At 40.2% G+C, this 24,927-nt stretch overlaps 1 protein-coding gene across 1 annotated transcript in view; it reads right to left on the minus strand.

Moving 5' to 3' along the window:
- LOC149198760 (uncharacterized) overlaps window positions 1-18,884 on the minus strand; it is an 89,951-nt gene extending 71,067 nt beyond the window's left edge. Inside the window, exons 1-3 of the mRNA XM_089402152.1 lie at window positions 18,144-18,884; window positions 17,934-18,041; window positions 17,483-17,805 (exon numbers count right to left, since the gene is read on the minus strand). Of these exons, the coding sequence (XP_089258278.1) occupies window positions 17,483-17,805; window positions 17,934-18,041; window positions 18,144-18,755 (1,043 nt within the window). The 5' untranslated portion in view covers window positions 18,756-18,884. The remainder of the gene's footprint in view (window positions 1-17,482; window positions 17,806-17,933; window positions 18,042-18,143) is intronic.
- Between the last annotated feature and the right edge of the window lie 6,043 nt (window positions 18,885-24,927).

The raw sequence follows: 24,927 nt of genomic DNA on the forward strand, positions 1-24,927 counted from the left end.
AACCCTTGTCTTTGAGTGATGTTTGCTTATATGGTTGCATCCTCAAAAATACCTGATCCCCTTCTTGAAACTGGCGTTCTGAGCGATGTTGATCTACCTATTGCTTCATGCAGTTTTGAGCTTGATGAAGATTCTCTCTAAGGTGGGCCAGCATGGTTGTGCAGTTCTGTAGGAGTTGATCCACTGCTTATACCTTTGAGCATCCCTTGATATAAGAAGTAAGGGAAGGAGGGAGTTGACCATAAACTGCTTCATATGGAGTCATTTTGGTGGTGGCATGATAGTTGTTGTTATACCACCATTCAGCTAGAGGTAACCACTGTACCCAAAGATGTTGCTTTTCTGAAGTGAAACACCTAAGGTAGGTTTCCAGACATTTGTTGACTGCTTCAGTTTGACCATCGGTTTGTGGATGATAGGAAGTACTGGGTTGTAGTTGGGTACCTTGTAGCCAGAAGAGTTCCTGCCAAAAGTTACTGGTGAAGACCAGGTCACGATTAGACACAATGTAAGTGGGCATGCCACGCAATTTGAAGATCTAATCCATGAAAGATTGAGTGACCAAATTTGGTGTAAAAGGGTGGGGTAGGGCGCAAAAATGAGCATACTTAGAAAGTTTTTCCACAACCACCATGATGACTGACTTGTTTCCTGACTTTGGAAGACCCGTAATGAAATCCATAGAAACCTCCGTCCAGAATGAGGCCAAGATGGGCAATGGTTGTAATGTGCCTGGGGATTTGATTGTTTCTCCTTTGTGGCGCTGACAAACATTGCATTCAAGCTACAAAAGTAAGAATGTCCTTTTTCATGCCTATCCAAAAAAATGATCTTCGAGTGCAAGCATACGTCTTCTGAAACCCTGAATGTCCTGCAATGGGAGATGAGTGCAACTCTGCCAAAATGCAGCTTTTGAGGGTGGATGTTGGTGATATTACGACTCTGTCCTTGTAGCGAAGAATCTCATCCTGCCACGAGTAGCCCTCTGTGGAATTTGAATCCACCTGCAATTGATTAATGAGTTTGGAGAGCCAAGGATGTGAAAACCATTTCTTGCGAGCCTCTTCAATCCATTCTGGAATGGGAAGGAAAATTGCAAGTAGGGTACTTTCCTCCTCAAATTGGAGGGATAACGTATCTGCTACAATATTTTCGCGCCCTTTCTTGTATTATTATCTCATAATCATATCCCAGCATTTTGGCAAGCCATTTATTTTTTTGTGGTGAGGATAGGTGTTGCTCCAAAAAATATTTGAGGCTTTGATGGTCTATGCGGATTTGGAAACGTCGCCCCAATAAGTATGGTCACCAGGTATCTACTGCATGTAAGATGGCCATCATCTCCTTCTCATAGGTAGATTGTCCTAGATTCTTCCCACTTAGTTGTTGGCTCGTGAAGGCTAAGGGTCGACCTTCCTGCATTAAGACCACCCCAATACCCATACCTGAAGCATCACATTCAATCACAAAATATTTGGTGAAGTCGGGTAGTGCTAAGACTGGAGTGGAACACATGGCATGTTTGAGAGCTGAAAAGGCCTGCTGTGCTTCATCATTCCATAGGAATGAATTTTTCTTGAGGAGTTGAGTGAGGGGCCTAGCAATGTGACCATAATTTCGGACAAATTTGTGATAGTAGCCCGTGAGACCCAAAAATCCTCTGAGGCTCTTTAAGGTCTTAGGTTGAGGCCAATCCTGCATTGCCTAGATTTTTTTGGGGTCCACCCTGACACCTTCACGCCCCACAATGTGGCCCAAATACTCAACTTCTTCCATGCCAAAATAACACTTGGACATCTTGATAAATAATTTATGCTTGCGAGCAATTGCAAGAGAAGATCTACATGTTGAAGATGTGCGGCCCAGGTGTGATTGTAGATGAGGATGTCATTAAAGAAAACAAGGACAAATTTTATGAGATATGGTAGCAGGTGGTTCATAAGGCTCTGAAAAGTGGATGGGGCATTACAAAGACCGAATGGCATGACCAAGAACTCATAATTGCCTTCATGAGTTTGGAATGTCTACTTCTTTCATGCGAATTTGGTGGTAGCCTGAGCGAAGGTCGAGCTTAGTAAAGAATTGAGCTCCATTTAGTTCATCCAGAAAATCATCGACAATCGGGATGGGAAATTTATCTTTGACTGTCAACTTATTAAGGGCCCTGAAGTCTAGACACATACGCCATTCCCCATCTTTCTTGAGCACCATGACCACCGGCGATGAATAAGGACTAATGCTGGGACGAATGATGCCTGCTTCCAAGAGTTCCTTGATTATTTTTTCTATTTCATTCTTTTGGGCGAATGGATATCTATATGGGCGCACATTTGGTGGTTGGGCCCCTGGGACCAAAGTAATGCTATGATCATGTTCCCCTCTCAAGGGTGGAAGCTCATGAGGCTTGTCAAAGACTGGCAGATGGTTGTTTAAGATCTGTTGCATCTCAAGATGAATATGAAGAGAATGGGATTCAAAGGCCTAGATGGCATTAAATTGAGCTATAACTCCATGGTGGCCCTTTTTTAACAATTTTTCCATCCAATGTGAGCTGATGATAGAGGGAGCTCCCGCCTGGAGTCTGCGGAGGGTATGTGTGTGGTTATTATGCTTAAAGCTCATATATAACTCCTGGAAATCCATTGTGATTGGGCCAAGTGTGCGAAGCCATTCAGCACCGAGGACAATGTCACACCCTCCCATGTGTATGGCAAACATGTGGGTCTTTAACTAATAATCCCCCATTTGAAGTTTGACATTTTCACAGCGGCCTTCACATTTCATTGTTCCCCCATCAACAATTTGGACCTGGAAGTTAGAAACTACTTGGACAAAACAATGCACTGCTTCCGCGACTCTTTGATGGATAAAATTATGTGTACTTCCACTATCAATCAAGACTACTACTGGGTGATGCTTAATAAAACCTCTGATTTTGAGAGTTTGAGGTGAAGAAATCCCTGCCAAAGCATGCAATGAGATAACTGGTTCTTCAAGTACATTATCTTGCTGGTTGTCCTCTTCTTCCTCCTCTGGTTCCTCAAGTGGTGGGGCTTCCTCCGATGAACTGTGATCAGTAGCATCAATTTGAAAGAATTTGGGCTCCTTGCATTTATGCCCGAGGGAGTACTTCTCTTCACAGTAGTAACATAATCCTTGCTTTCTTCTTTCCGCCATTTCTGTTGGTGACACCTTTTGAACATTGAGTGTCCGTGGGGGGTGACCCTTGGCAAAGAAATTTGGGTGATTGGACTAGGCCGCTAATGCACGTTCGACTTCACGAGCTATCCTGCAAGCATGCAGCCAAGAGCTAGGGTGGTGCAGTCGGACGTGGGTTTGTATGGCTTCTTTGAGACCACTGACAAAACATTCCGTGTAGAACTCATCTTGTGGACCTCCAGTGCGGAAAGCTAAGGCTTCAAAGGCTGTAATATATTTGTTCACTGTTCCTGTCTGTCGAAGCTTAGTGAGATGACCCAAAAAGTTAGATTCATGGTCAAAGTGATGCATAAGAGCTTTTTTGAATGTCTCCCAAGTCAAGGGCCTTCCATAGCAACGTTGATGCCATTGCCACCATTGCCATCTTTCATTGTCCAAGTACATGATACCCACACTAAGCTAAGTCGCATTATCCAGGATGTAATTCAGAGTGAAATATTGCTCCATTTGTGCTATCCATGCGGCTGGGTGAGATCCATCAAATTTATACATGTCCAGCTTGGGTGGTCACAGATGGGATTGTTGGTGGGTGCCAAAGAGGTGAAGAGACTAGCTAAACTCACCCTCACTGTTTTCATTGCCAATATATGCCTCCGCGTGTTCCTCCATCTTTCCCTTTGAGAGTGTTTCATTTATGTTCTTCAGCGACAACAATACCTCGTTCAATGTTGATTCAAGTTTGTCGATCCTCTCATTTGCCATAGCTTGAGCTCTAGTTTGTACCATGCACCGATCCGATGTACTTAAAATTTGGGATCGCCCGAATTTTTTGGCACTAACAATTGAATGGTACCACCTTGCTCAGCTCGTCGTCCTGATTCTTATGGGCTAAGTCACCAATAAGCGCCCCGGGAAGGTCTTAGACTCTACTCCGAATGGAGTTTTACTCCTTGCTTAGGAATACTGCAGTAGTCGAATCCCAGAAATGTATATGTTGCCAAAAGTCCTGCGAAAATCACACCCAGGTATAGGAACCCACACAACTACTCAGATCTGGACGGTAGATCTAATGGATCTGAGAGATCTGAATGGTTGATCTAATAGATCTGAATGGCGAAAATGATTGTTGTTGCTACGACAAAAGCCCACTTGCAAGATCTGATCTGGAAAAGATTATGCGTGATCTAGAGATAGAGAAGGGAACTATGGTCTCCAAGAGTGTCAGGTGCTACAGATCACAATATACATAAGGGTCTGACAGTAGTACTCGGCCCAATTTTTCGGGGCACTAACCAAGGAGGATCAACCGTACCCTTAGCCATACAACCCGACTACCCTATCGTACGCACGAGTAATCTCTCTGAATGCTATTCTCGGTGTACTGTAGCAGCAAGATGGCCGACGATTTATCTATGGCGAGGTTTGAAGGGAGCTAGGGGGTTTCCGACATACCCAGAGGGTACTTGGAAGACAGTCCGTGCACGGTTTTGTCTAATGTGCTACTACTCGAAGGGGTACCCACAGGGGTTACAAGGGAGTCCAACAAGCATGACCACCTCTTGTATTTCCTACGTGCATGCCTCCCCAAATCTGCAGGTTTATGCACTCAATGACAGATCTTGTGGTTTAAAGACACTGGAACACACCTCTAGCCAAAAAAAAATTTTCCTAAAAATTGGAGATCCCACCAGCCCTGGAAAGCGCTCTGATACCACTTGTTATGCTCTTAACCTACAAGACGATACCAGAATACCAAATATACGAAGAAATATACCCAGAACATAGAACAATGAGAAATAACAACAAGTATTTTATTATTCAGAAAGAAATGTTCACTTGCCTCTTCGAGGAGGCAACCTCCAATAGAGTTGAGCTCAATTACAAAATAAGACACGATGCACCTAGAGGGGAGTCTCTATCCTTTATATAGGATTCATACATGCAATACCATGGTTCTTATTAATACCATCTATCTAATACCATGACCCATTTGCAACTAACTGTGGTCCCTTCATTAAATGCGGGTTAACCGCTTATAATTATTAATATGGGCTTTATTGACTCTTTACTTAACTATAACTATGACTCGATCCTATTACATAAATAAGGGGGTTAGGGTGGGACCCTAACAGATGACGGAGAAAACTCAACTGCAAGACTGTTCAATACTCTAGAACAAGTTCTGACATATGACTATAATATCTTCTTGGTTATTGAAGCCCATTGCCAAGAAGCGATCCATCCAAGATGAATCTTTGTTCTTGCAAGAGGCTTGTTTTTGTAGCATCTATTTGAAGAATGAGTGATTTTATGATAGTTCTCACATGGATGAAGATCAAAATAGTGATCTTTCATATGGCCAACTCGGTCACAGTGTTGGCATTTAACAACTTTTGGTTGCGAATGTGGAGGAGTAGAATCTGGAACAACTGAAGGTGAACCATCATGAAGAAACCCAACGCTCTGAAATTTGATGGGCTTTGAGTAATCTGGAATATCAAAAGGAAACTTCCTTATCATATCCAAGACATGTTATGTGCTTATTGCTGATGAGTTCTTCCCAAGGTTTAATGATGGGCTTGGGACGTGCAGACTGAACTTCTACATCTGCATGCAAATATGCTCTGGAACTGCACACTAAATCAACCTCAACTTTATATTCTTGGTGTTGATGGGAGTCTGTCTCAATTTTTTGAACAGAAACAGGTTAAGAATGATGAATCCATTGTTGTAATTTTTCTTGCTGAAGTTGAGACTCCAACTACAAAAACTCAATATTTTCCTGTGCATTTTGCAGACATATTTGAATGTTAACAAGAGTGGTTTTGTTGATTTTGATAGTGTCATCTATAGTATATTGTATCAAAGTTTCCAGGGACTCTAATACTTCATAAACTTTGGCCATTTTCCAAACAACTCAAGCTAAAGAAATGAAGGGTGTCGGCTTCAACCGATAATGCACCTGTTTACAATGTAAACAAATTGCGAATATTATTCAGTTTGGATTGATCTTCAAAATAAATGTGCCATTGATTTAATAAAAAATATCAAACTAAAATGTTGAATATAGCACCCCACACCAAGAAAAATTTCAACTATACCTCTAAGATTGCGAGAAGAGATAATGATACTATCATTACTTACTATGCAGTGTTTTCTAGGGCTACAAAATATAACATATCCATGGTGAGGGGTTAAGAATCTTTGAAGCTTCCTGAAAGTGATACAAACACACTCGGTTGGAGAAAATAGATCATACTTTGCTCCCTTCCATCTGGTTCTTTAATTTTTATTTAGGTCGCGGTAACCCGCATTTAGGTCTAGCCAAATCCTCAACTTTCCCTTAGATCTGCCTATTTTCTCCCCTGTCTTTGTGCAACATTGGTGCTTCACACTGAGAAAACAGTGTTCGGAAGACTTCGGGAGGTTGGAGATCGAGTTGGCTATGAAAAGTCACACTGGAGTCGAGGGACCGAGGTTCGAGGGAGAGGACCAAGTGGAGGGATCCCACAACTAACACACAAGAATGCAATGGGTGTAGAGGGAGTAAACAAAGATGTTGGGCATTGGATTTTCTTAGTAGAGAGAATATTCATGCAGAGACGTTAGTCTTCATTACATGGGAGCTCCAGGCGTTAACCAACAACATTCAGGCATGGAATATTAAAAACGCATATGACAGTGTATGGAAGGTGGAGCGTTATACCAGAGTTAAAAACACAACGTTATAGACTGGTGGCAGAGGACTGTGGTATACAGGCAGAAGACTGGCACTCAACTGTGATATGCCTACAGAGGACTAGGTGTTCACTGAAGACCGTTAATATATATGGAATCGGCATCCAAATTCGACTGCTCCAGCATGGGCACTTGCCAGACCAGAGACTTGAAAACCTCTCAACTGCAACGTTGTCGTCCAGTGTGAATACCACAACAACTGTTACTTTTATGACGCCTCTGGAATAACATGTGTAGCAAGCACTATACCTATGTTAATTAGCAAGCACTATACCTACTAATTTTGGCATAAGGTGCGATTGCAGACTCCTCTCTGTGGCAGTGTTCTAAAATTCTGGGGGTCTTGTTGCCTTTTCTCTGCTCACAAAATTGTTGTTTGACAACATGTCTGGAAACAGATTGTCAGCATCTCAGAACTGTGATAAAAACCCCGCGGATTCATCTCATGATGAACACAAGTGGTCACCTAAAATTTTCAAACATCAACGTTCTTTCAAAGACTGGATCAATGGTAGCACTATGATGAAAAAAAACATTAATGATGTTGAGTTGATGATATCAGTCCCTGAAGAATTTTTGAGTAATGATGAAGAATCAATGAATGCCACCACACAACTAGTTGAAGAAGAGAAACCAACTACACCTCAATCTGAGCTCATTGGACTGCATAGTGACTTGGGCTTGGATGTTGAACCATGCAAGAGGGACAAGGAATTCAAAGGTTATCTTTGGAGGAGGTGCGAGATGAAATTCAGTGGGGACAGATGAGACCCTCAGATTTCCCCCCCATACATGTATATCAAGATGAGAATGTTGCCTTGTGGTCCAAGGACAACAGGAAACTGTGGGCTTTTTGAATGGCCGGCATTACCTCCATTGCAGCTGATCCAGGTGGATGTTGGTGGCCACCCACCTATCCCATTTGGACCCCCACAATTGTCTCTTTCAGTTTTTCAGTTTCCTAAATTGTAGCACAGTTTACTATTTTTAGCAATTTTTCGGGTCTTGAACTTTCGAAGCCGTTTTGAGGCCCTAAACGACGTTTTTTGGGAAATCTAAGAGCAACATTGGTTAATGGATTGATGTTTCTCTTCCCAAAGTTGTAGTGCTCGGATAGATCTTTCTAACGAGCTATTGTACGCGTCAAACAGAGATCGGGTGCCAAAGTTATGACCCCGGGAAGTTGATGTACCAACTTACCCAAAACGGGGCCCACAATTTGGTGCTTCATCTTCTAGGGTTAGGTTTTAGGATGTTAAGGGTTTTCCATTGTTTCTCAACAATAAATAGGCCTTCGAGCCTCATTGTAAGACAGTTTAGAGGCATGTAGCCACCACATCTCTTCTCAGAGATAAGCTACCATCGCCCTAGCTGGTTTATTTCCATTTCTGTATGTAAGCATATTTCAGTATTTTACATTAATGAAATGAAGTATTATTTCTGCTGCATCTTTGTTTATATGATTATCTCTTTATTTCGTTGCATTCTTATTTAAATATGAATCAGTGGTATCAGAGCGGTCTGCATTTTCTCTGTTTTTCTTTGCATGTCCCCAACGAGGTCGGGATATAAGGACTTAGGGCTTGAACTGGTCGAACCTTTGCAAAACTAGCCTCGCAAATCACGACGGCCTCCCATGGGGGATGAAAAGAAAGACGAGGGGATAGGAGATCCTATCAAAATCTTGCTTGAAGAAGCCCTCGAGCGGAAAAGGAACGCGATGATGGATAGCTTTGCACAGATCCTTCAACGGCTACCCAGAGGCGATGCAACGACTTCCAGCAGCTACTCTGGAAACACCACACCATTTAAGGTACAAGTTAATTTTGAAATCCCCATCTTTGAGGGTCGAATAGATGCAGATTTCATAGATAAATGGTTAAATCTGCTAGATGGGTATTTTTTTGTTCATGAATTTTCGAGTCGGGAAAATATTGTTTTCGCTCTTCTCAAAGCAGCTCCCCACGTCAAGGACTGGTGGGAAACCTACTGCGAGAAAAAGAATGAAAGTACGGGCTCACTATTTTCAGCCACACCCACTTGGGATTCATTCTGGGATGTCGTCAAGGAGCAGTACTATCCTGTCAAAAGCTATGAGGACAAATACATCAAATGGACCACACTGCGGTAGGGACAGGACCAAGATGTGCTGGAGTTCACAAAAATTTTTCATACCCTTCGCACACAGTTGGGTATCAAAGATTCTGAGCTACATTTGGTACTCAAATACCATAGCTTCCTACATAGGTACATCCAGGAAGAGATGGAGTTCCTGAACATCTCATCGCTCGGCACGGCGTACTGATATGTTGTCAAAATCGAGCGAAAGTTCAAACAGAAGAAGCGAGACTTTGGATCTGTAAATCCTACGACCAAAGGACAAAGCCAAGGCGAGGTGACCCAAGACAACCCGTCGAAGCCGCAAGAAAATAACAACACCATGAAGTCGAAGAAGGACATGGGAAAGTGGTGTGAGTTCCACAAGAGTCCCACTCATAACACAAGTGAGTGTCGGACCAAGCAGTTGTTGGTGGCCAAGTTGAAGGCTTCAGAATTAGATGCATGTTCCGACCCTGAAGCAAAACCCGACAAGGGGAATGGCAAAGGGAAGCAGGTCATTGATGCGGAGCCCAACGTCACTGTTGCCACCGCCAAGATCCAGAAGAATGAGCCTGAATACCCAGAGGAGGGGGAGCGTCTGTTCCACTCACAGATGTGGGTGAAGGGTTCACCGCTGCAATTCATTATTGACAGTGGCAGCCAAAAGAACCTCATTCAGCATAGGTCGTGAAGCGGTTGGGCCTACCGACTACACCACACCCGCAGTCATAGAGTATCGGGTGGCTTCATGAAGGACGAGATCTCAAAGTTGGCCAGCAGTGCCGCCTTCCCTACAGCATCAAGCCCTTCACAGATGAGGTATTGTGTGTTGTTACACCTCTGGATGTTTGTGATGTATTATTAGGCCAACCATACTTGTGGAGGTGACATGTTGTGTATGATTCAAGGCCTCGTGTTGTCATTATTTCTTTGTGTAATTCATTATACAGGATACCGGAGGTAGCCCCACCTACCACCACCTCTTTGATCACTGCTAAGAAAGGCGGCAAGCTCATCTCCCAGACTAGGAAATTCATTTTTTGTTAGGTTCGCTCCCAAAGTAAGGGGAAGATCGTCACCACATCCATGACCTCCCTGAAGGGTTCCTCCATGCAGCAGTAGCAACAAAGGGATACGGTCATGACGGAACATAGGAACAGCTTCTCCTCACCCACAGGGGTACAACACAAGCTTCAGGTGGGCAACAAAGTCTAGTTGCATCTGCAAAAAGAATGCCTTACAAGAGCCCATCAGAAACTTAGACCACTCCAACATGGTCCTTACACTAGTACCAAGGCTACGGGAAACAATGCTTTGAAGCATGGCATTCCCCCATTCATTCGAGTGCATTGAGTGTTCAATGTGGACCACCCTTGACCATGCTTCCCACCATTATTGGACACATCCGAGATTGTAGAATAGCTCACCAGGGACCAAGTTCAGCAGATGGAGGAATTTAATGCAATGGGGACCATTGCTTCCTAAGGGGGTAGGAATGATCCAGGTGGATGTTGGTGGCCACCCACCTATCCCATTTGGACCCCCACAACTGTCTCTTTCAGTTTTTCAGTTTCCTAAATTGTAGCACAGTTTACTATTTTTAGTAGTTTTTCGGGTCTTGAACTTTCAGAGCCATTTTGAGGCCCTAAATGACATTTTTTGGGAAATCTGGGAGCAACATCGTTCCACGGACGAATGTTTCTCTTCCCAAAGTTGTAGTGCTCGGATAGATCTTTCTAACGAGCTGTTGTACGCGTCAAACGAAGATTGGGTGCCAAAGTTACGACCCCAGGAAGTTGATGTACCAACTTACCCAAAACGGGGCCCACAATTTGGTGTTTCATCTTCTAGGGTTATATTTTTGGATGTTAAGGGTTTTCCATTGTTTCTCAACAATAAATAGGCCTTCGAGTCTCATTGTAAGACAGTTTAGAGGCATGTAATTGCCACATCTCTTTTCAGAGATAAGTTACCATCGCCCTAGCTGGTTTATTTCCATTTCTGTTTGTAAGCATATTTTAGTATTTTACATTAATGAAATGAAGTATTATTTCCGCTGCATCTTTGTTTATATGGTTATCTCTGTATTTTGTTGCATTCCTATTTAAATCCGGATCAACAGCGAAGCTTTTCTTTAACCAATTTTTTAGGATGCCTCCTAACAGTGGTCAGTGGGAAGAGGTATCGATGGTGTATTGTTTTATACCTAAGTGGATATGAATTTGAAACTAATGCATTCAATACTTTGAAGACGCCTTTTCCAGCCTAGGTACTCTTCTGTATTCAGAAGGAATGTTTGACATTGCCAGAGGAAAAATTCAAGGTTGCGATTAAAGATAATCACTATGGGAAAAGTAGCTTAAGGAAAGAGCCTGGGTGGCGGTAATAGAAAGATAGGCTTAGATGGCAGAGCCTTAAATTTGATGAAACCACAAAAATCCAAACCAAACTCAGATTGGAGCAGCTATGAACCATATGATATAATGAACATAAAGTGACATGAACCAGTGCTCACAATAATCTCAACGCATATATAAATACGACCCTCATATAAAATGAAATTTAATGCAGGAGTAACCTTCACATATAAACCTTGAACTTGAATCAACGCACAGAGAAAGAATGTATATACCAGGATTTAGTGGGGCAGAGAGCCAAATTTAGGTCTTGTGTTCTAATGGGTGCAGATTTCAGAGAATCTAGATAATGCCTAGGTTTGGAAACAAACTCACAGAGAATGAACACAAAAAATAGTGGCTCAAATTGGAGCATGACAAGAATTCTCCTGCTCTGATACCATGTTAGGCTCACATGGAATGTAAACAGCCATAAATGATAGAACAATGAATTGCATATATTATTGACATGATATACATTTATAGTACATAGTGTGACCCTTGGATTCATATTCCAAGTGGCATCTTGGACTCCGGTGGCTGTTCACATTCTACACCAACCCATAGAGGATTAGGTGTCCAACAAAAACTTGTTAGAAGTGTTTCTTTTCTCCTTGTCTCTTTGATTTATTAGATGTGATGTAAGAATTATGTTAAAATTGGCAACTAGGGCCAAAATCCACATGGGTCATCTTATTTATGAAAATTGATATTTTTCTTGGATTCCTCTCTCCGAGAGGTGTAGGATTGATCTATAGATCATCCGATTCTAACATGTACAGATGAAGTTATGAATTTATTTTGATTATGGACAAATTGTCAAGGTCGCCCAACAAACTTATGTAGGCTCAGAAGCCCAGCAGTCACGTCTATTCATCCTCAACATTTGTTATAAATACATGATGCCTAAGCCTCATTTGGACACACTCATCTTCACACTTCTCTCTCTCTCCTCATTGATTGGGTGCGGATTTCTGGGCCTCTCTCTCTCCACACATTCAAAATTTCAAGAGCGAAATTTCAGTGGGCCGAAATTTCAGGAGATTGAATTTTTGGATAGTTTGACCATGCGTTGACTAGCAACGTTGACATGTTTGACTGCGTTTTTGGGTGAGATATTTCTGTTTGGGTAGGCCGCATTTCTGGGCACATAAATTGAGGTCAAACATTGACTTTGACCAGCGTTGACTGTAGCTAGGGCTGACCACAGGGTTGGTTGTTTGACTAGGTTTGACTGGACTATTTTGGGTTGTTTTGAGGGTTGATTCATCTTGTTGTTTGGAGGTCAAAGTTGACTGAAGTTGACCAAATTTTTGAGGGTCAAATATTCCCTGTTGACCAGCATTGACTTTTCTGGTTAGGGCTCTTTTACTGTTGTTACAAAATATCAGATTTGTAAATTGTACTATCTCTCTCTATTGAACTATTGAAGACTATAAGAAGATTTGATCAAGGGTTTCCCCACATTGGGGTTTATCCATGGCTGGTGCCACATCTTATGTCCTCTTGTCTTGGCTTGTCTTCTGCTATTTATATTTATGTTCTATATGCATTCTACTATCGTGTTGATGTGATTGCTAATCTAAATATTGATACCAGGCTATTAAAGAAATTGAAGTAAAATTGCTCTAAAGCAAGAATATACCATTTTGCCTAAAAGTAACATGATATCAGAGCTGAGGTGAAGACAAAGCCCAAGAAAGAGTGAAAGAGAAATCACCAAAGACAATTGGACAAGGACAAAAGGCTCAATGGGTTCCTCATCCTACTTCCCGGCTGAAGACAATCTCCATGATAAATATAACTATCATGGATGGAAGATGTCTCTTGATTTGACCTTCGAAGAACAAGAAGTGATGGATTATGTGTAGGGTAAAATCCTCGAGCCTCCTTCAAATACACCGGTTGTTGCGAAGACCAGGTACAATAGGGATGAAGTCAAAGCAAAGCAGATTATTAGGAATTTCATTGACAAGCGTTTGGTGGCCTACATCTCCGAATTGAAGACCTCCAAGGAGATCTACGACATGTTGATCAACATGTTCAAGGTTAGTAATGCTAATCAAATTCTATTTCTCAAGAATAAGTTGAAAGATATTAAGAAGGGCAAGGACGAGGATATTCAATCTTACCTCTTAAGGATCAGTGAGATCAAGAATGATCTACTTTCGATTGGAGAAGTCATTCCTGATAGGGAACTTACTCTCACCACCCTTGGAGGACTCCCACTTGAGTGGTATGTATTTAGAACCACTATACTCAACATTGATCTAATTCCAGGGTTTGAAGAATTGATGTCAAGATGCATTCAAGAAGAAACAAGAATGGTGGAGTAAGAAATGCCTTCTATTAGAAGCACCCCAGTGCATTCTTCGCTCATGCCAAAAGGAGAAATAATGCAGGGTCTAAAGGTCATTTCCATGGAAAGACTGGATCTAAGGGAGGAAGGAAGGGAAAGTGCTTTGTTTGCAATAAGTTTGGCCATTGTGCAAAGGAGTGTCCAAATAGAAGGGACACATCACATGATGATGATCATAATTGTTCTAGGGGCAACTTCAACAACAACGATCAAAGGAATGGCAGGTCCAATGGCAAGGGAAAAAGGAATGCAGAACATCAAGGAAATGGTTGACCCTCTAAGAGATCAAGGAACTTCAGGTATAAAGAATCTAATATTGTTAACAATAAGCAAAAAGAGTACTATCTTATATCGGCCCTTTCCACTACCTCTCCTCTGGACACTTTGGGAAATTGGCTGATTGATAGTGGTGCCTCAAGGCACTTCACTGTATACAAGGAAGCCCTTTCTAATATGATGGAAAAGGAGACAAACTTGGAGATCATCCTTGGAGACGATGCCACCTATCTCATGAAGGGAGTAGGGAATGTTACCCTTCAATTGAATCAAAGTAACACTATTCATTTGCAAGAAGTACTATATGTACCTGACCTCAAGAAGAACCTAGTGTCCATTTCGACAATGGAAGATAAAGGATTCAAGGTGGATTTTATCGATGGAAAGGTACGTGTTTGGAAAAGAAATTTTAAAGATGATTTTACTCTTGGGTTTAGAGTTGACACTTTGTATCAAGTTGGAGAAAGTCCATTGGGAGCCATGTCTTGCGACACATATCTACAATCTAAACTATGGCACCGGAGATTTGCCCATCTTCATTATAAGGCCCTACTCGATGTGAGACAGATGGTGACAGGTATGCCCGAATTCAAAGTAGAGCATGAAGGTGTATGTCCAGGATGTGCCGAAGGAAAAATTACAAGGGGACCATTCCCCTCAAGTAATAGCAAGACCACAAACATATTGCAATTGATCCACTCTGACATATCTAGTACAATGCCCGTAAACTATTTGGGAGAATATTTATATTATCTCACCTTTACGGATGATTATTCTCGCAAAACCTGGATCTACTTCTTGAAGAAGAAGGATGAAGTGTTCACTTGGTTCTGACACTTCAAAGCCTTTATCGAAAACCAATCCGAGAATAAAATCAAGATATTGAGGACTGATAATGGGACCAAGTACGAATCCAATGAATTCCAAGATTATTGCAGAGAAACTGGAATTAAGAGGGAGACTACAACACCATACACTCCCGAGCAGAATGGTGTGGCTAAAAGGAAGAATCACACTATTGTAGAAGTTGTTCGTGCCATGCTTCATGATCAAGGGCTTCTGAAGTTCCTATGGGCTGAAGCTGCAAATACCGCTGTGTATGTTCAAAACCGATGCCCTCATCAAGCATTGGACTCCAAGACTCCTGAAGAAATGTTCACTGGTAAGAAACCTGATGTCTCTCATTTTATAATTTTTGGAAGCCCCGTATATTTTCATGTGCTGAAAGAGAAAAGAAGCAAATTGGGTGCATCTGGGAAGAAAGGAATCTTTGTGGGCTATAGTGAAAATTCTAAGGGATATAGAATTTATGTGGCTGGTCAAAGGGAAGTTGAGATAAGTCATGATGTCACCTTCGACGAAGATATGGCCCTCAGGAAGATCAACAACCTTCTTATCCCAAGGAAGGACAAAGAAGTTGACACCGGAAAACAGGGTGCAAAAGAAGATGAAACAATGCTAGATGTTGATGAACCTATGGATCCTATTGATCCTCCTCCTCAAGAGCCCTCCTCCTCCAAGAGGAGACCCTCATGGCATGGAGCTAATGGAAGTGCTGAAAAGTGCAAGGCTCACTTTGTTGCTCGAGGTTTCTCTCAAAAGGAAGGTGTAGATTACGATGAGATATTTGCACATGTTGCCCGGTACACCACCATCTACTCGATCATAGCTCTTGCTACCTCACAAGGATGGAACCTACATCAGATGGATGTCAAGACCGCTTTCTTGCATGGTTCGATCAAAGAGGAAGTCTATGTGGAACAACCCAAGGGGTTTGAGGTTCATGACCAAGAATCTCATGTATGCAGGTTGAAGAAAGCTCTCTATGGATTGAAGCAAGCACCCCGGGCTTGGTATGAGAGGATCGATAGCTATCTGATGAAGCTGAGATTCACTAGAAGTGAAGCCAATCCGAACCTTTACTTTAAGGTTGAAAATGATAAACCTCTCATTCTGGTACTTTATGTGGACGACCTCTTTCTAACAGGTGCAGACCCTCTCATTCACAAATGTAAAAGGGATTTGGCTTCTGAATTTAAGATGAAGGACCTAGGACCGATGCACTACTTCCTAGGGTTGGAGGTCTGGCAAAAGCCAAGTGAAATTTTCCTATCTCAAGAAAAATATGTTGTGAAGATAGATATTGGAAAGATTTGGGATGGTGGACTGCAAACCTGTGACTTAGTACCCCGATGGAACTTAACTTTAAGAAGTTATGTGGTAGCGCTGCTGGACCTGAATTGGAAAATGCTTCTGAGTATCGTGAACTCATAGGAGGATTGATGTTATGGGTGAACTCCCGTCCAGACATATGTTTTGCAGTGAACACATTAAGCCAATATATGGTTGAGCCTCATCATATACATTGGATTGGTGCCAAGAATCTTCTGAGATATTTTCGAGGCACAATCACTCATGGATTGAGATACACTGCCGGAAATGTGAGGTTGCATGTTTATTCTGATGCTGATTGGGCTGACAGTGTGGTGGATCACAAGAGCACTTATGGATGTCGTTTTTCTTTGGGTTCTGCTTCAATAACCTGGATGAGCAGGAAGAAGAAATTGGTTGCCTTGAGCACCACTAAGGCCAAATACATAGCTGCTAGTATGGCCTCCTATGAAGCCGTCTAGTTGAGGAAGCTCTTCAGTGCATTGTTTGGACATGTGCTGGATACCATGTGATCCTATGCGACAACCAAAGTGGGATCCGATTATCAAAGAATCCTGTGTTTCATGATCACTCCAAGCATATAGATATGTACCACTTTATCTTGGATATGGTACAACCAGGAGCAATAAAAGGTACAAACTATTCCTGATTTTATGTAAAAATTTTAAAATATACAAATATTACCCTGCTTACCCTTTAAAAAAAAATTATTAAACTTATTTAAAATTTAAGATCAAAGATTTGACTCGTGAACAGTTGGGAAGATGACAGCGAAGGTGAATAACTGATTTCAAGAGAGAAAAAACAGAGAGAGCCTCTCTTTCTTAACAGAAAAAGGCTCCGTTTCCTTTTGCGTTGTATCTAATTCCTGATCTGAATTGAATAAACTATTCTTATGATCTGGGTTGAATGATACTTTCTTTGGACTATCACAGAAAAACTTGTTAGAAGTGTTTCTTTGCTCCTTGTCTCTTTAATTTATTAGATGTGATGTATGAATTAGGTAAGAAAACCTCTTTTAAGAGCTGCATTACCTTCTCTATTTCCACTTTTAGACAACCTATTACAGCTGCAGGCTCTTATTTATGTGTATGTTTGAAAAAGATTGTAACAGATTATTCACATCGAGTTCTTTGTTCTGGTTAATTTGCAAATTCTGGAGTATTTGATTGTTTGCTTTTATAGCAGAGTTGTGGGCCTTTCATCAGGGGGCCTCTGCTATATGTGCATATCAAAATAAACCGTCACACAAATAAATAGATTAGAATGTTGATTTACTCACTTGGAATATTTTGACGAGTCAATCTGATAACAACACATGGTGCAGCCTTCAATTATCAATTCGGTTGCCTCTTTGATTATATTGTGCATTCCTTCATCTTCATTCAAATGTGGGCGTTCTTTAAATTGTTTGACAACTTTGGCCAGAAAAATCATTTCCTTCAGAAGACGTAGGCACTCATCTTTATTGTCTTCAACTTCTTCAAACCTCTCCAAGATATTTGCTACCACAAGAAGACCTGCAGTAACTAAGTGTGCCGTTCCCATACCCTGGAGGAGACCTTTAACAGCTGTCTTGATCACGTCACCGGGAATAACATCTTTCTGAAATAAACATAAACAAGAAAAATTTAGGGGATGCACAACACAAACAGGAAGAATTTGAGCATATGAATAAAAGGGTTTGTAAATAAAACATTGTCAAATGATGAAGGTCCAAGTTGATTACGCACAACGACATTGATTCCCTCTGCTATCAGCTCCTTTAATTTTAAGAATGTGTTGGAGGTAGTGGGCCAATATTGTTGAGCCCCTTTTGTTTGCGGCGGTTTTTCCCTTTCCTGGAACAAAAGGAAACGGAATTTCATTCATGCTGTTTTCTAAATCTGCAGGTCATGATGTCCATATAAAATCACACAATATCTATAGCGATACGCTTTTACCTTGATGAGTCGCAAGCGTTCGGATATGCGCTCAATAAGGGCATCCAGATCCACGTCCACATTGTCTCCTTCAAGCCAAGCAGCATCTTTGTTTCTGTTGGTAATAGAAGAGGAGGACGTTGTTCCTTGAAAAGAAGAGGAGTGGGCTTCTCCAGGTTGAGTAGAGGAGGAGGCAACCGATTGTTGGGAGTGATGAATATCATCTGTCGCCATGGCCACCGTTGGAAAGCGGGAAGAAGCGGAGGAGGTAGCAGTTTCTGGAACGGTGGAAGAGGAGGAGGCAGCACATGGTGGAGCTAATGGAATGGAGGAGGCACCACCTGATGGAGGAGAAGGCACCACCTCATCCTGCTTTACAACAACAGCGCAAGAGGCGTCTTGATCTGCAGAAGAAGATGAAAAGGACGGCTCGATACTCTTGCCTTGGGCACCAGAAGTTGACGATGATGGAGGGGTTTGGAGAAGGTGTCCTGTTGCTACCATTTCTGTCGGAGAAGGAGCGTTTGGGTCAACAGCTGCAGCAGAAGCATCTGGCAGGCCAGAGGGAGAAGGGGTGTTGCTCCCCGAAAAACAAGAAAAACAGGAGCAGCAGCAGCGACTTCTCCTGGTCATTGTTGGTAGAACAAGGTAAGGTTGGAAGGTGAGGATGAGAATAGGAAAAACAAGGAACAATGAGAGTCGAAGAACTGAAATTTGAGAGGTAGCACTTCTCTGAATTCACTCACCGCAACGCATTATATAGGCACGTTCAATCTAGTAGCTTGCAAAGTCACGGATTGCATACATAAGGCAAAGTGAAAGTGATTAAATTTATTCTGCAATTTGAACCTACGTACAACTCACAAATGCCTTAGAAGTCGTGTACGGAGTGGTAATTTTTTGTAAGGATGATAAAGCTTATTATGTTTTTTTATTATTATTTAAAATTGTGTATGTTATAAAACTTAAATTAACATGGATGGATTTTTAATATTTTAGAATCTTACGTATAAATATATGTTAATAAAGATGAATAGTAAAGGATATATTAATAAATATAAAGATATTAAAATTTTAAAGTTTATGAAAAAAATTATTGGATTTTTTTTTTTAATTGGATAATGAGTTGTATATAGTTTATTTCATTTGTTGTTATTATAAATGGGTTTCCTCCAAATTTTTTAGGCATCTAGTGGAATTTGTAAAGGTTGTTCTCTCTTCTTTGTTATTTCTCATTATTGTTGAAGCTCTAAGCAGACTCATTGCATAACCTAGGCCTTTGGATCTTCTAAAAGCAACCAAAATTTCTAAGTCAATTCAAGTCTCAAATCTTCTATTTTTCGATGTTATTCTTGTAAAATATAGCTACTAACAGCCCAAAGATCATCAATACCAAATATTTCACATTCAGAACTTAATATGTTGTTTAAGATGACATACCTTGACTAACAGCGGAAGATGTAATGGCTGCCATCTTTTGTCTTTTGTCTTCTGTCTTCTTCTCAGAATTCGGTTTCTCTCCTCTTGCCCTCACTTCCTTTATGTGTTTCTTGATGGAGAAGAATACAACTCTTGTGTGGGAGAGAGAGGACCCAATCCTTTATATATTATTTAACTCTAATCTGGTACGTCCATCATATACCAATTCAACGTTTAAGATCTAATGCTTTAGATTAGAAACTGCTTTAAGATAAGATCTAAATGCTTTAAGATTAGATCGGGTCACATTAAGATTAGAAACTGCTTTAACGTTAAAAGCATTTGCTGTTTCCAATAGCAGATTTCTAACATTCTCCCACTTGACCCGACTATTCATAATATTAAGTGTTGAACATCATACCATGATAAATTGCTGAGAGTTATGGCGGTTGTGCACTATTAATTCAATGCATTCCCTTCCATATACTACAATACTAGCAATCCATCAATTCATACTCATAATTTATATAAAACAGCATAATGGTCCACATAATGTCTTATATCATAATGATTAAACATAATATCTTTATAAGACTCTTTCTTGTTTAAAATTACATAAAATACGTACTACTACATTAAAACAAGAGACACATAATTGTATATCAGAAACACATAAAAGAGCTCAGAATGTCACACATCAATTATTATTAATACAACCAAGACCCATTCTTTGAACATGTTCCTTAAATTGTTTTGGTTGTAACCCTTTCGTCAAAGGGTCTGCAATCATAAGTTCTGTCCTGATGTGCATGATTGACACTCTTTGTTTCTGAACCTCATCTTTCACAACAAGATACTTCAGTTCTATATGTTTGGCACCTTTAGAGTACTTGTCGTTCTTTGAGAAAAATACTACTGCAGAGTTGTCACAATAAATTTTCAGCGGCTTGCTAATGGTGTCGACAACCGCAAGTCCTGAAATAAAGTTCCGCAACCATAATGCATGAATTGTGGCTTCAAAACATGCCACAAATTCTGCCTCCATAGTGGATGAAGCAACGATAGTCTGTTTCGCACTTTTCCATGATATGGCGCCTTGAGAAAACATAAACAGGTAACCAAAAGTCGATTTTCTAGTATCGATGCATCCAGCAAAATCTGAATCGCTATATCCAATCACCTCTGATTCATTGGATCTTCTATACATGAGCATGTAATCTTTCGTGCCTTGTAAGTACCTCAAAACTTTCTTTGCAGCTTGCCAATGTTCCCTTCCTGGATTACTTTGATACCTCCCTAACATACCGACCGCAAAGCTGATATCCGGTCTAGTACAGGTTTGAGCATACATTAGGCTACCAACAACAGATGCATATGGAATTGATTCCATTTCCTTTCGTTCAACATCATTCTTAGGACATTGCATGAGATTGAATTTATCACCTTTCTGTACAGGAACTATTCCAGGTGAACACTTACTCATTCCAAATCTCTCTAGAATCCTTTCGACATATCCTTTCTGAGACAATCCCAATATTCCTTGTGATCGATCACGGAATATTTCTATTCCAATCACATAGGATGCCTCTCCCATATCTTTCATTTCAAAGTTCGTTGAGAGAAATTCCTTAGTCTCATGCAATATACTTAAATTATTTGCAGCAAGCAAGATGTCATCAACATAAAGGACCAGAAAAATAAACTTGCTCCCACTGATCTTTTGGTATATACAGTGATCAACCGTATTTTCCTTAAAACCAAAAGATGTAATAATGGTATTGAACTTAATATACCATTGCCGGGATGCTTGTTTAAGCCCATATATTGACTTCTTAAGTTTACACACCAATTATTCTTTACCTTCTACAGAAAAACCCTCAGGTTGATCCATATAAACATCCTCATCAAGATCTCCATTCAAAAAGGTTGTTTTCACATCCATTTGATGCAACTCCAAATCATAATGAGCTACTAATGCCATTATTATTCTTAGTGAGTCCTTTTTCGAAACAGGAGAAAATGTCTCCTTGTAATCAACACCATCTTTCTGAGTGTAACCCTTAGCAACAAGTCTAGCTTTATACCGTTCGATATTACCACTAGAGTCGTGTTTGGTTTTAAAAACCCATTTGCATCCGACTCTTTTACAGCCATGTGGTAACTCAACGAGATCCCAAACTTCATTATGTTGCATGGATTTCATTTCTTCTTTCATGGCATTAATCCATTCCTTTGACTCTTTACTTTCTACAGCATGTGAAAACGAAACTGGATCCTTATTGATTCCAATATCATAATCTGATTCTTGCATATAAACCACATAATCATCAGAAATAGCTGACCTACGATTTCTTTGAGGTCTTCTTAATGCTACTTGTTGTGGTTCATGCATATCAGTATTATGTAAGTCATTTCCTTCAGGAAGTACTTCTTCATTTATATGTTGTTCATTATCATCATGCTGTTCTACAACAGCTGGAACAACATTTGGAGTAATAGTAGATGGAGGAACTATTCTAGGCAATGTAACGTTTACCCTTGTTTCCTTTATTTCTACTATTTCTCTTCTAGTACTCCCACTGACTTTACCATTCTCAATGAATCTTGCATTACCAGTTTCTACAATTCTTGGACTATGATTAGGACAGTAAAACACATACCCTTTAGATTTCTCAGGGTAACCTAAAAATACCCACTGATCGTTCGAGAATCTAATTTCTTTTCATGTGGATTATAAATTCTCGTTTCCGCTGGACAACCCCAAACATGCAGGTGTCTTAAGCTAGGTTTCCTGTTAGTCCATAACTCAAAAGGAGTCTTTTGAACAACTTTACTAGGAACCCTATTCAACAAATAGTTAGCGGTTTTGAGAGCATACGACCACAAATTCTTAGGTAGTGTAGAATCTGACATCATACTCCTAATCATATTCATTAACGTCCTATTGCGCCTTTCTGCTACACCATTTTGCTGTGGTGTACCTGGCATTGTGTATTGCGCACGTATGCCATGACTTTCGAGGAATTTTGCAAATGGACCTGGACACTGGCCTGACTCATTATATTTACCATAATATTCACCACCTCTATCAGACCTTATGATTTTCACCTTTTTATCTAATTGCCTCTCAACTTCCTTTACAAACGTCTCAAGGACATTCATAGATTGAGATTTTTCATGAAGCAAATAGACATAACCATAACGGGAAAAATCGTCAATGAAAGTGATGAAATACTTTTCTCCATTAAAGGCTGGAGTGTCCATAGGTCCGCAAATATCAGTGTGTATTATTTCAAGAAGCTGGCTGCTTCTAGTGGCTCCTTTCTTATTATGTTTGGTTTGTTTACCTTTAATACAATCCACACATAATTCTAGATCACTAAAGTCCAAATTTGACAAAATTTCATTACTTACTAATCTCATCATTCTTTCTTTGGATATATGACCTAGTCGTTTATGCCACAAGAAAGCAGAATTTTCATTCAACCTGCTACGTTTACATCCAACATTATTTACTACATTCAAAAAGGAATTCTCATAAGTGTCATTCAGTTTCAATTTATATAAACCATCAATTAGAATACCAGAACCAACATTATCAGTATTCTTATATAAATCAAAACAACCAGATCCAATCATACATCTAAAACCAGAAATATCCAATTTACTTGCGGAAATAAGATTTCTAGATAATGAAGGTACATAAAGGGTACTGTATAAGTCTAATACATATCCACTTTCTAGAATTAGACGATAAGTCCCAATGCCTTCAATTGAAGATTTCATTCCGTTTCCCATAAAGAGAAAACGATCTTCATTTGGATTTATGGTTCGGATCGTAAGAAATCCCTGCATATTGTTGGAAACATGAGTTGTAGCACCAGTATCAAGCCACCATGTATTAATAGGAACTTCAACTAAATTTGATTCAAAACATACGAAAGATAGATAACCTGCAAATCAAAAATGAAATAACTATAAGCTCATAACTAACGCGATTCAGATGTAGACATAATAGTATAATATAGCACTCCTTTGGGTAGATACTATCTTATACTTAACATAATTAAATACCAAAACATAAGTAGGTAATAAATATATTCAATTAAATAGAACTGACATCTTTGGATGATCAATATTTATTTAATCAAAATATCTATCAAACCTCATCATGTCAACTAGTTATAGAACAAGACTTTCCTTTGGGTAATTTTTCAGGTTCTATCATTAGTGACGCCAGTTTTTAATTGGTATTATTATAACTGGCAATTTCTATCAATAATCATTATGTCACTTATGCACTAAATGATTATTCTGATTTTGACCACTTTGGTGATTAACAAAATCATAAATCTCATGTGCATAAATAATTTATAACACATACCTTATGCAAAACAATCAGTCATAGAGCAATTACTTTTATGCCCAAATTTCAAACGTCAATCAAAACTGTAACTTTCCTACAGGAGTTCTACTCAACTTTTGCAAGTGAGAAAATTTTAGTAATGAACAGGCCACGCCTCCCAGTCATACGACGTACACAGTTGCCCTGTGATCCCCTTTATCAAAATGTTTCTGACCAATCCCATATCTCAGGTCTAATCCCATATTGGAAAGCTTCTAAAAAGCGTGCAAGCGAGTGTCAATTTTGAAGCTTTACCGTATAGGCATCGTATACGATTCGGACGTTTCGTAATTGGGATTTTCGCCCTTTGTCCACGCAAAGATTCAGCGTTTCAATTTCAATTGGGCGTTACATTTTAAAATTGGAATCGACACGGTTTGTTTCAAAGCCATCACAATAATATTAATCATAAACCAAGAATAGAATCCATGACATGCGTGAAGAGTAACATGTAAAGAAACCCAAATAACTTTCGAAACAAGCATATACTGATCAGTCATTGTGGCTTTTGAGCATTCACCAAACAATAATGAAGGAAATGGAGTATGGGTTTTTATGTGCATGCAGCTTTAATGGAACCGGACAGGCTATACAGCGAAGTGAACCACAGAAACGGCTAGCCATCGGGATTCATAATTTTGTGGGATTTGGAGTCGTATTTTAATACGCGCCCCTATTGTTCTTATAATAATTATAGCGATGACCTTGATTTGTATAAGTGCCAGTCGTAAGTCTCTTGGTCAAAAGAAAAATTCAACACGTTACAGCCACTAAATAGCGGCCTAATATCTTCGAGAAGTGAAATGGGTTCATTCGAAAACCTAGAGGTAAGCTCTTAACCCCTTTTGTGAAGCATGCACAGGACTTGGTTAACAACGAAAGGATGCAAACAGGGGTCAATAGGCGCATAGTCAAAGGACTCATGAATGCGTGATCATTTCATGAAACCCCCACAGTTTCCCGAAGGCTCAATCACATGAG

This window comes from Pinus tabuliformis, chromosome 2_1 (genome assembly GCF_031772625.1).
Source record: "Pinus tabuliformis cultivar Carrire ecotype Pingquan chromosome 2_1, CPIR1, whole genome shotgun sequence".
NCBI classification, from domain to species: domain Eukaryota; kingdom Viridiplantae; phylum Streptophyta; class Pinopsida; order Pinales; family Pinaceae; genus Pinus; species Pinus tabuliformis.